The sequence below is a fragment of the Chamaea fasciata genome, unplaced genomic scaffold (genome assembly GCF_029207755.1).
Source record: "Chamaea fasciata isolate MVZ Bird 193981 ecotype frontalis unplaced genomic scaffold, bChaFas1.0.hap1 SCAF_1, whole genome shotgun sequence".
NCBI classification, from domain to species: domain Eukaryota; kingdom Metazoa; phylum Chordata; class Aves; order Passeriformes; family Sylviidae; genus Chamaea; species Chamaea fasciata.
This window is the reverse complement of record NW_027094086.1, coordinates 127,864,955-127,877,528: the sequence shown is the minus strand read 5'-3', so window position 1 is coordinate 127,877,528 and position 12,574 is coordinate 127,864,955. Positions and strand designations below refer to the sequence as shown.

General features: G+C 36.7%; 1 protein-coding gene across 1 annotated transcript in view; it reads right to left on the bottom strand.

Annotated features, from left to right (window-relative positions):
- Positions 1-10,173, bottom strand: part of COL28A1 (collagen type XXVIII alpha 1 chain) — a 58,656-nt gene extending 48,483 nt beyond the window's left edge. Inside the window, exons 1-11 of the mRNA XM_066196967.1 lie at positions 9,792-10,173; positions 8,852-9,006; positions 7,819-8,378; positions 7,140-7,160; positions 6,455-6,511; positions 5,187-5,240; positions 4,632-4,673; positions 3,944-3,970; positions 2,485-2,529; positions 840-884; positions 485-538 (exon numbers count right to left, since the gene is read on the bottom strand). Coding sequence (XP_066053064.1) covers positions 485-538; positions 840-884; positions 2,485-2,529; positions 3,944-3,970; positions 4,632-4,673; positions 5,187-5,240; positions 6,455-6,511; positions 7,140-7,160; positions 7,819-8,378; positions 8,852-8,984 — 1,038 coding nt within the window. The 5' untranslated portion in view covers positions 8,985-9,006; positions 9,792-10,173. The remainder of the gene's footprint in view (positions 1-484; positions 539-839; positions 885-2,484; positions 2,530-3,943; positions 3,971-4,631; positions 4,674-5,186; positions 5,241-6,454; positions 6,512-7,139; positions 7,161-7,818; positions 8,379-8,851; positions 9,007-9,791) is intronic.
- Between the last annotated feature and the right edge of the window lie 2,401 nt (positions 10,174-12,574).

The following is a 12,574-nucleotide window of genomic DNA, read 5'->3' as shown; positions in this document are numbered from 1 at the left end:
GTCCTGAGTTTTTACAGTACCCTAGCAATTCAAAATTATTATAAGTACTCAGACTGAAGGTTTCAACCTTCATCTAGAAATACTTAAAATCTTCAAACATAGGCACTGTAGGTAAAAATATTCTAGAAAAAAGGCCTCCAAAGTGATGGCAAAAGTCAAGACATATATTCAGGTGACTGAAACTCTGGCATAAGTGCTATGGCTCTAGGAAGGTCCTTGGTTGCATCCCATTGTGACACTTCCAAATGCTCTTGGCGACCCAGATAAGAAAGTGGTAGCATGTGCCAATACCAAGCCTCCATCACATGATAGTGCACCACCCAGGTGGGGACATTATTCCTGTGCAGATAACACCACTAATTAAAAAAACTACTGACAAAAAAAAAAAAAAGGATGGTAGAGTATAAAGATTCTACAGAGTTTCTGCATCCTGTCCCCCTATATAAAAAACATATTCACCTACACATATACAACTATATCTTACCTTGTTTCCTTGAGTGCCTTTCAGGCCTTGCTGACCTGGATCTCCCCTGATACCCTGCAAAAAAGTCAAAGCAAAGAATGACCTGCCTTTGAAGACAAGTATAAAATTTGGGGTTTTAATTCCCCAGAATGGGATACAGTAGGACAATTCTATAGGACAATTTTAAGCTCTAAAGGACAAGTATTTTCTGCTTCATACCCTGCGAAGTGCCCAACACATTGAATATTGTTAAAATTCAAAAGACAGTGCCAGCAGAAAAACATGGCTGTTTTTCACAGAATTGACAGGTTGTATGCAGAAGAAACTTACAGAATGTAATCTTCCCTTTTTATTTGGTGGCTTTTAGTTCCCTTACCTGAGGTCCCCGAGGTCCTGTAGGGCCCACGGGGCCCCGCAAACCCTGAGGAAAAATGAGATTCAATTATCAGATTTCAAGAAAATTTCAATCTGCTTTCAAATACCAAGCACTTGACACATACATATCATGGCTCAAATCTCTGTTCAAGCATTTTCTAGAGACTCTATTCTCCCATCAGAGTACTACTGCTCTTATACTGTATTCAGTAATTGCCTGTTATATTTCACCCTCAATATTTGGTTAAAACACTTTTCATATACAACAAGCATAGAGAATGTCTACTTAGCATCCTAGCTTTTTGATACAGGGTTTTACATTTAATTCCCGAAAGGATATTAGATACAGAATTCTTAATAAAAATGCTGCAGTGTCTACACCAGAATAACTTTAGGTAACTTTGTCTCACTCACTCAAACTGCTGATCAGCAGCCTGACAGAATCCCACTAATAGTTCACCAAATCCATTAAAAATGCATACAAAAAATTTAAAATGCCATGATTTTTTATTCCACTAGCTGTGATTTCTCCATTTAATGAGTTCTAACCAGTCACCATCAGTGCAGATTATTCAAGAATCTTCCTGCTTTGCTGTTCTTTGTTTCATCACCATAAATCATATTCTACAGAATTTCACTTCCACTTGAATCAATACTCAGTTGTAACTTACTTCTAAAGCAAAAATACTTTTGAGCAAATTTACTGTTTTTTTATTTCTCTTACTTCTCTTTTAATTAGTAAAATCTCTTCAGGCAAAGGCACTGGCAGACTGCTACATTTTTCAAGATATGTGTCATATTTTGAACTTCTAATAGCCTTGACGAATTTAGCGATGATACCTATGCAGACACTCCATTGGCTTCCCCCACTAGAGATTCAGAGTCAGAAATTTTAAACAATTATCTGCTCCCTGGCATTTGCTCCCAGGCCAAGCATCAGCCACCAGGGAGAGAGATAACCCCACTGAGTTCCAGCCCATTTCCAGCCCAACTACACAAGCAATGGATGGTACAAATAGTGATATGCTGACACAATGATGGCCACTTTTGGTAGCATACAAACGTATGACTTGAGTCATTTCTGATTTCAAAGCCAAACAGAAACTGTCTGAATTTCAAGCCTGAACAGCATTTGAGAAACTCTGATATACAGCACCAAAACTACTGGATAAATGCAACATTTTCAAATTGGACTCCCAACCACGCTTCAATATCCATCCCTCCAGTTAAATATTGGATTTGTTTCTCATACACTTGGCTATATGTGTTCTGTGTCTGATTTTGTCTAGCCTAGAATGCTTTCTTTAAAAATGAAGCCATAACTTTGTTCTGTCTTCAGGATTTGTGAATGTGAAGGTGAGAATTCTGGAACTGACTGATCCCCTGCAGAGAACAAAGTTTTTTCATCATTGTCCTCAACAGAAACGAAGCAAGCAGATTTCTGGCAGCCCCGGCATGTTTTCTATATCCAGATTTCTTGGCTGCTTTGATTACGCTCTTTGCCCCTTTTTGAACAGCTTCCTTTTAGCTTAGTAGACATTCATAAAATGTCATATATGATGTTTCAAGATGTTTTTATGAATATGTTACATGATTTGCTAGTATCTTCATCAACATGAAATAGTTCAAATAAAAATTATACTTACCATTTCTCCCTTTGTTCCTGGGGGTCCACATTCTCCTCTTTCACCCTTTATAAGAAATCAAAGGGTTCACAGCTAAACAAGATGATTTGATTACATTACATGCACTAAAGACTATGCAAGTAGTAGCACAAGGTTTAGTTGACTCCGAGGACCTGGAAGTGGCATCATTATATATGGTCTGTAAAAGATAAGATCTGCTCTACTCAAGATAGGTTATTTCTGAAAATGCCTGCAAAAATCCAACTTCTATCAGAGGATAATACATTTAGTACCTAATAAGTTTTGCTGTAGTTTTCCACCTCCTTGCACTGTCTCCAGAGATCCTCTCCATGCTCTGATTTCATTACTGTGATGTCTGAGATTTTCCTGAGTAACAATTGTGAGATTGCACATATGGAATGAAGAAAGAATTAAGTGTTTCACTGATAATTTAACATCTCAATAGACACATGCAGAGTAGACCTATGAGTCTACTGTTCCCATTTTCATTAAATCTTACCACAAAATTGACTGAAGCATTTTACTAGTGAATACAAAGATTCATAGAGGCACTGCTTTTATTAACAATGTAGAGACATAAGTGACAAACCAAGAAAAATCAAAATAGTATTGCCTTTGTTTCACTTCTGACTATGATGGTCCACTTCGCAGTTCATCTCTAGAATCCTGCAAGTCTTTGAAATGTATAGTTTTTTATCTTCTTGGAGACACTATGTTGAAAATTTTCTTGATCAAGCATTAGCCCTTGCAAGATAGGAATAGGTTAAAAGTAAACTTCCTTTTGGTAAGTTTTTCAAAAGCTGATGATTGCCACATTGTGTTTGTAGTAAGCATTTTCTCTTTCTTTCCACTTCACCTCTTATTCAACTCCCAACTTTCTTTTCCTTCCAAAAATTGTATTTCTGGTCATTGACACTTTTCTTTTTCACATTTAGATTACATTCTCTAATTTTGTGGGGTTTTTGTTTTATTTCCAGCAATCCAGTCAGTAAGCATTTAGATAAATTTTGAATTTACTTCCAGGGGTTGCATTAGTAGCTTTTATGACAACAAAACAAGGTCTTTTTTCCATTCTTTCACATACACTGTCAGCAAGTGACAATTTACTTTCAGATCACTTCTATTCTACAAAAAACTTGTCGCTAGACGGACACAAAAAGGACACTTACACAGCCAGTGTCAGAGCAAAAAAGAGGGACGGTTTATTTTTTCCTTGGGTTTATATAGTTTTTGGAGTTTGATCAGCAATCAGGCAACGAGGTTGACACCTCTCCGACCTCATTGATCAAACTAGAAGTCTATCAAATGTCCTCCCTTCAAAGAGGTATGTAAACATCAAGAAGAGTTTCCTAAACAAGAGGGACAGTCGCCATAACATCACTTGAAAGTCTGTGTGAAACTCCAGTATAAAAATTCAAACATCAGAAGGCTGAAAAAGATCAGGGTGACAAAAACTTACCTTGTCTCCCTTGTAGCCAGGACCTCCCTAGTCAAAAAATTGAAAAAAGGAAAAAAAATCAGAAAAGAGAAAGCAAAAACCTAACATACTGCTAATTAAAGCAGAAAACCTCCAACCCCCCCCCAGTAAAGAACTATGTTTCAGAAGTTTAACTATTCACAAAAAATAAAATATCTTTCTGAAACTGTTTTACATTTAAGTCTCTGCAAATCTAGATGCGTATTTTTTATTCATATATTAGCTGTAAATATGCCACTCAGTTTGCCAGCCTCCTAGTGGATACATGCTGCCATTTAAATGGGACTTTTAAATCAAGTTACTTTTATACAGGGAGTAGTGTTAATCTTTTTCCAGTGAATCAACAAGAATTCTGAGAATTATCAGTTGTTAGAAGCCACCAAAGAACTATGTAGTATTTTTATCGGGTCTGTCTTTTTGATAAATCTAATGCAAGTCAATACAAAATCACACAGCTTCTGAAGTTCTTCCTCCCAGTAACATCTCATCTCCGTATTCAAGCACATGGTTAGACTGTTTCCCTCAGTATCCATACTTCTCTAAACCAGGCCTTAGTGTAGGTGCTTAAAATCATTGAATAAAGTAGACGCATAAAAAATGAAAATAACAATTTTTAGTTCAGAAAATGTAAAAAGACAAAATTTGAGTTAGCACTGTAGTAGTCACATACCTCTTTACCTTTCTCTCCACGATCTCCTTTTTGAGCATCACCCTATTGGAAGCAAAGGAATACAACTGAAATATGTATTGCACTTTCATTTATCCCAATTGCACTAAAAACCAAGAACACTGTTATAAAGCAGAAATGCTTTTCCTATTTACTAACATTCATACTTCTTCCTTCCACAATAAAGGATACACATTTCCTGTTAATTAACATAGAAAACTCAACTATTGTCATTAGATGACTGAAATCTTAGTTATTAGAGTGAAGCACTCTGATCAAGGGATCTGTGTACCGTTAGAAAGCTCTGTGGAACCTAAAGAGCCTTCAGCTATATTCAGAGACCTTTGCTGTCAGAGGAAAACTGGAATGATAGGCAGTTTCAACTTGATAGCAGTTTAGTTTTAAATTTTTGTCTCACACGTCTAAAGCAGCTAACTACAAACTAGCAAACCTCAACATTTAGAACTTATTTTAACGTACTTTTCCTTTGCTATATTCACATCTATGGTTTGAATGACTGGATAGAAATTTGCCTGATTTCTTTTAAATTCACATTACCTTGTTTCCTTTTGGTCCTGGGTCACCTTTCTCCCCTTTGCTGCCAGCACCGCCCTGAAACAAAGGAGGAAAATGTTATTATTATTGTGAGGATAAAATTCTCCAGCCTGTCTAAGACTATATTTTAGTCCAAAATCATTCTGGAATATGTTTTGGTAGAAATCCCCACTGATTCAAGTATGGTACATGTGATACAATATTCATTTAGCTAAACCCACATTGGTAGTATAAGGTATCTACAAATATTCAATGATAAATAAATTTTCTACAGAGCATCAGAAAATCTGATCAGGAAGGCATTACAGAAAACAAACACAGTTCTTCCTTCCCATTTCTCAATTAACCTCCACTGTCTCATCTTCTCTGCTTAGAAAAAAACTGTACAGAACAGTTTAAGGTCAATATTCAGCAGCCCAAAGGAAAAAATTACTGCACCATTTTTTATTACTCTTTGGAGGATCATGATAGTGGGGACTAGAAAGTTTGGTGTACACACGTCTGTGTAACTAGCTACATCTAATAATTTTGGATAAAATAACTTAAAAATTCCTGGATCTAAAATTTCAAATTGCAAACAGAGGTTCTGGTGCACATTATCCACAAGGATTGAATGATAAGCCCAGGTGTCATAACCTGCTGATGGTACAGTTGACCCATTAGAGTCTAGGGAGAAAGACAAAACCTCTGAATGTGCCTTGCTTGTCTCTGGAGGAGCTATTAAAGACAGAAAAATTATCAGAGAGGTCACCTACTGTCTGAACTCACACTTTTCTGTTCCTTACTAGAGCCAAGAAATATGTGTTGAAAAGTCACAAGAAGAAAGAGAGTGTTGAAGGCAGAGTTTTATACCTTTCCTCATATATCCATTACCCTCAGAATTTTGAACTTTTACCCCCTACAAAAATAGAAGTTGGTGGTGGGTGAAAACATTTGTCTAATGGACCTTTCCTTCTCCATTGCAAGTACAAGAATAACTTTTTTATTTGGGCTCCAAAATCACCTATTTATCCACAATGTTTTACTACCCAATAATAGAAGCACATTTTCAAGATAGTACCTGACTACTGAGAGTTTTTTTTTCTGAGCTCTTTTAACAGTGGTCTTTCACCACCATGGTATGCTACAATAAATCAATTTTTTTGCAGTATATGCACAGCGAATGTCTTGTTTTTTACACAGTTCACACAGTAACCAATTAAAGTACGGTGCAGTATTGATCTTGATTAAAATTCAAATTCTTGAGCCTACTCAAATAAATGCATACTTACTGAATCACCTCTGTCTCCTTTTACTCCCTTTTCACACTCGCAGATCTTCCGCACACACTACAAGGTCAATAGAAAAATAAAGGAGAATGTTTTTCAAATATATTATTTCAAATATTTAAAGGAAAAAAAATTGGTTTTTCCTAGCCACAGATTAAATAACATAATAGTAAAATAATAGGAGATAATTGATGTTCTAATATATTTATTTCTCATATAATAAACATTAAACTTCCATAAAGAGCAACCAAAATCTGTTACTTGATTTGAATCTGTTACTTGACACTGCACTCACTGTCATAATTACAAATGTTTAAGATAGCATGTACATAGTACACAGTACTGTAAATCCTTAGCTAAATTTGAACCATTTTAACATTGTTATTGTTTTCAAATGAGATCACAAATGAATTTGTAATTCTTGCATTACACCTATTTCACTCTTGTAGGAAGAATTCTTTATGTGTTACTGTTGATACTACTCACTAATGAGCTAACAGCATAGATTTCTCAGGAAAAAGGATAGAAGAAATGCCGGGAAGTTAAAATAAAAGTAATCGTGGTCAGAAAATTTAACCAGAGATGGAAGGTTGATTAATCCTCAAGTATTGTTGCATTATAGAAGAAGCAGACTTTGGGAAGTCTAGTGTCAGTAAGAGTAATCAAATACAAAGCTCAAAAACCATACCTGTTTCTGTAGCAAGGCTTCCTGAAAATAAAACAAAAATATTACTTTCATAAAGATATGATTTAATTTAACAGAGTATTAATTTTTTCTCTCTAGTTTACAGAATCTCCAAGGTGAATGGTAGAGACAATAAATACCTTTATCCTTCATTCCTTCCTCAAAGGGGAAGAACCAATCTGTGGAACTACTCATACAGAAAAGAGTTCTTGGTAGGAAGAGAGGGTTATTCCATGTGACATGCACTGATCAGACAACACATGAGAATTAATGGGAGAGCTAAACAGACAGTGTTAAGGCACAGTGCTAACAACAGGGACTATGAAAAGACTTACTAATCAGTAAGTAGGGCCTCCTTTGGAAGGCCCTACAATCAGAATACATAGGAGAAGGATTCAGTGATTATGCAAGAGATCAAGCTAACTTCTAAAGTATTTTCATATGCTCAAAGACACACTCTGTGTACTGGGAAATGTGATCAGTTCAGCTGAACTACTATTATCCAAGCACACAACTACTTGGAGAGTGGCTGGCAGAAGGAAGCTCCATCTGCTCTGACTCCTGCTGTGGCAGAGAGGTCACCACAAACCCCTCTGCACTATTTTCAGGGCTCACCTAATCAAAATTAAATGAAATCTGCCAAGGATAGACACATGACAAGATTGACATCAGCAAAACTTACCAGTTCCAATGCTACATCAACTACCAGGTTCTGATCATCCAGGCATAGGACATGTTTAGAGGACGAGTCACCAGATATCATGCGCAATTTTTCCTCTTGGACTGTTTCTTTAGAAAGGCCAATGGTAATAAAATGTATTCCAAGACTTCTAGCTGTTGCGGCTATACCCTGGACATTAGGGCTGTTTGGATGATCCACACCATCAGTCATCAAAAAAGCCACTTTCACATTTCTCTTATGACTTTCAGTTTTGAACAGCTGAGTGGCATTTGAAACTGCATAATAGGAATAAGTGCCGTGGCCAATAAAGCCCAGAGAATTTATTTTCTCCTTAAAATTCTGGACATTTTTCCAGGCTGTGAAGGGATGATCAATGCTGACTGTGCTGCTGAACTGCATACTTGCTAGTTTGACACTATAGATGTGAGACTTAACTGGCTTCATCTGGAAAATGCTGTCGGTTATGTTTTGAACAAAATTCTTCTGTAAATCAAACAACTGATTTTTGGCACTTTCTGAACTGTCCAAGATAAAGAGTATATCAATGAGACACGTATCACCTGTTAGGGAACAAGAAAGTTAAATCTATGAATGATGGGAACACCTGCACAACAGATTTCAGGTAATTCTCCGCAAAAAAAAAAATTCCCGAAAAAAAAAAATTCCTAAAAATTCTAAGGATAAATCTCACTGTAAAAATCCAAGAAATTCTAATGAAAACTGTTGAGTTAGGGTCTTGATGGGATTGTTTTAGTATTTTAGTTGATTTTGTATAGAAAATTTACCACATGCAATTTCAAACAAACAATCGGGTTTCTTATACTTTTTCTTAAGAGATATGCATACCGATTAAAATCATTGATCAAACTGGAATCCATGTCCAAGTGGTCAAAAAATATTTTCCATCCCTCATAATCAAAACAAATCACATTTTACATATTCACATGAAAGTTATCAATTACTAAATAATTATGCTCAAATGCATGGATACATGCAACACAGTCAATCAGAAATTTTAAGAAAATGGTTTTACCTTCATCTTTTGACATAGGAGTGTATATATTCTTTCCTTTCCTTCGGTTTTGCCCATGTACTATCTGGTTTGTTAACACAGCCAGAAGTATAAAGCAAAAGAAAAAAAATTTTTTCGTCATAGTGACCTTCATCCCAAAAACAGACTTCTCCTTCCTGTTAAAAGTACAAAGCCACCTGTGAATACCTCATTAATAGAAGCAAATAAATAAATACAGATACTTAAAACACATATTTATGGGAAGCTTAGTTCTAAAGAAAATATATAAAAGATGATTATAAGAGGTCACTGTGTAATTTAATTTAAGGACAGTAACCAGCCCTACCTCAACTGTAGCTCACCTGGATAATAGAACCTGTTTATTACGGAAGAAATATGAGGATAACACTGCCTTTTCTTTCGTAACCGAAAGTCTGGGGCATCAGTATGAACAACTCATTCTTCTAAGAAACAGTGGCTTACTAATGAAATTCAGTACATGAATATATGATTAGTATCACATGGATGTTACAGAACATGTGCAGTATTTTTCATGAAGATAATATTCTATTATGACAATATGCTGATAAAATGAAAATTAAAATGTTTAAATGAGCTATTCAACATATTTTTAGAGAACACTAAACTAATTTAAATACTGAACTAAAACTGATTTACACAAAAAAGCCTGTGATTTACAAAAGTTAATTTTAAATATCATTAATAATGAAGACAATATAAATATAAATATAAATATAAATATAAATATAAATATAAATATAAATATAAATATAAATATAAATATAAATATAAATATAAATATAAATATAAATATATTGAAATATACTTTGAATACAAAATACTTTATAAATCTTCTTTCCAAGTCCACCAAGCAGTTACATATACAGAAACTGTAAGTGCAGTCCTCTAAAACTAGAGAGGAAATAACAAAGTCCCTTACCTTTGAAGGCATCCAGAAAGCAAACTGTGGATTAAAAAAGTTTTCAGTGTAGAAAATATTTTCTGTAGGTCATACTTGAAAATCTGTTTACCAAAATAAAGCAATCTACAAATTATTAGCCTATCCACTTGTAAATGGCTCTACCTTGCATATAGATATTTTATCTTTTAATGCTGCTGTTCAGTTGGCCAAAGTTTAAATGAAGACAGTTGGGCACTTGGCCAGGGCTGAGCAAGAGACCAAGCCATTTTATTAAAGGGACAGTGTCTGGGAGCACAAGTGTTTTCCCACTTAAAGTAACTGTACTTTTCCATTAAAAAAAAAAAACAAACAACCAAAAAAACCCCAACAATTTTAGACAGCCCACATCTTTACCCTTCACTCTGCCAATCACATGTCTTCAGCTTGTCTGTGTTAATGTTGCAGCACTGGCTAGGTCATAAATGTGAGAGCAGTACAACATCACTTGCAGGCTAGAACTGAAGTCTGACCTGATGGTTTGAGAGTCTGCAAGGACTGCAGGACTCAAAGGTGGTAACTGCAGTAGCAATCACAATACTAAAAGACAACTTGAAAAAAATAAAAAATAAAAAAAAATATTCTCGAGCTGGTTTCCTCAGAAATTCTTCCCGCTTTTTAAATCCTCTGAGGGATCAGACACAGACAGGACATGTAAAAGGCAGATATGCAGACAGCTTTCAGAATGTTGCATGGAAATTATATTTACTCTATCTACTGGCAGACTTCAGAGTAAAATTGTGTTATCACAGTGTTAAGTAACAAAATGGGGTGAGAGAAAGCATGCCAGTGATAAGCCTCAAGGAATTATAACATGCCCTGGGGGAGTTAAGTGCAAATGCTCAGCAGAAGGTAGTAGACATCCTCTATACAGGCACTGCCTACCAGGCAAGACATCCCTCAGCACCTTGGTCACAGGGTAGAATCACAGAATATCCTGAGTTGTCAGGGACCCACAAGAATGTAGTCCAACTCCTAGCTCTGCATAGGCCGACATCAAAAATCACACCACGTGCTGAAGGAGTTGTCCAAATGTTTCTTGAACTCTTATAGGCTTGGGTGCAACCACTTTCCTGGACAGCCTGTTCCAGTGCCTGCTCCTGGCTGCCAGGACACACTATCAACACATGTTCGCCTTGCCATCAACCAGGATCTCTAGAGCCCTTTCCAGCCTCTTGTTCCCCAGTCTGTCCTTACATCCAAGGTTATCCTGTCCCAGGTGCTGAATCTGGGACTTGCCCATGTTAAACTTGGTACAAATCGGGATTGCTGAGCCCTCCAATTTGTCAAGGTCTCTCTGCAGAGCCTCTCTGATGGAGTCAACAGCTCCTCCCAATTTAGTATCATCAGCAAATTTACATAGTATACCTTATAGACCTGTGTCCCAACAATTTATGAAGATGTTGAAGAGCACAGGGCCAAAGATAGAGCCGGCAGAACCCCACTAGTGACAGGTCACCAGTTTGATGTCACCCCATTCACTATAACTGTATGCCTGACCCCTGAGCCAGTTGCTCAACCCATCACATGATGTGTTTATCCAGCTGTGTGATCGGCATTTTGTCCAAAAGGATCCTGTGAGAGATAGTATAAAAAATTTTACTGAAATCCAAAAAGATTGTATCAACTGGCTTTCTTTGATCAGTTAGGTGGGTTACCTTGTCATAAAAGGAAATTAACTTCAACAAGTAGGATATTTCCCTCGTGAAGGCATGCTGGCTTCGGTACAGCTGTATTGTCCTTCAGGAGTTTTTCACTACTTCCCAGAATAATCTTATCCATAACTTTACGAGGCACTGATGTGAGACTGACAGACCTGTAGTTACCAGAGTCATCATCTAGCCCTTCTTGAAAATTTCACCAACATTTGCCAGCTTCCAGACAACACAAACCTTTCTATATTCCCAAGATCATTGAAAAATCATTGAGTGAGGTCTCACAATGACATCATCCCTTTGAATATCCTGGGATGAATCCCACCAGGCCCTAAGAATCCAGCTGCAGCAGCAAATACCACATTAGTTCAGGGTTGGCTGGGATATTTTGACTAGGAGCTTGTAAGTAAGCCAAGTACATTAAGCTTTTAAGTAAGTAGAGGACATTTCCTGCTGATTTCATTAAAATGTTGGCTAAAGGGAAAGAATAGGGAGGAAAAGAATAAGGCATAACTGACCAATGAATATAAACTATCTGTCTTCATTAAGGTTAGTAGAAACATCCTTCATGTAGCCTGGGTGCAAGGTCTCTCTATTGATAGACTAAACACTCCCTCTAAGCAGTCACGTTCTGCTTCTTCAAGTGTATATCCCTTCATAAAGAGACACGCAGCTAGAAATACACCTTTGCAAAAAACATGATCTATTCATGTGTGTTGTGATCCATGAGCCATATGTAACTTTAAATAAATTAAAGAGTGAGACAAATACTAAGAAACTCAAAGAGATCTTAACTCTTAGCAAAGATGGAGATAAGAGTAAACTGTTTCTGTTGCTGGTTTTGGCTGGGGTAGAGTCGATTTTCTCCACAGTAGCTGGGATAGGGCTGTTTTGGATTTGTGTTGGAAACAGCACTGATAATTCAGGGATATTTCAGCTGCTGCTGAGCAGTGCTTACACAGGGTCAAGGCCTTTTCTGCTCCTCATCTCACCTCAGCAGGGAGTGGGCTGTGGATGCACAAGGAGTTGGTAGTGGACACAGCCAGGACAGCTGACCCCAGCTGATCCAAGGGATATCCCAGACCATATGCTATCACTATTAGGATATTA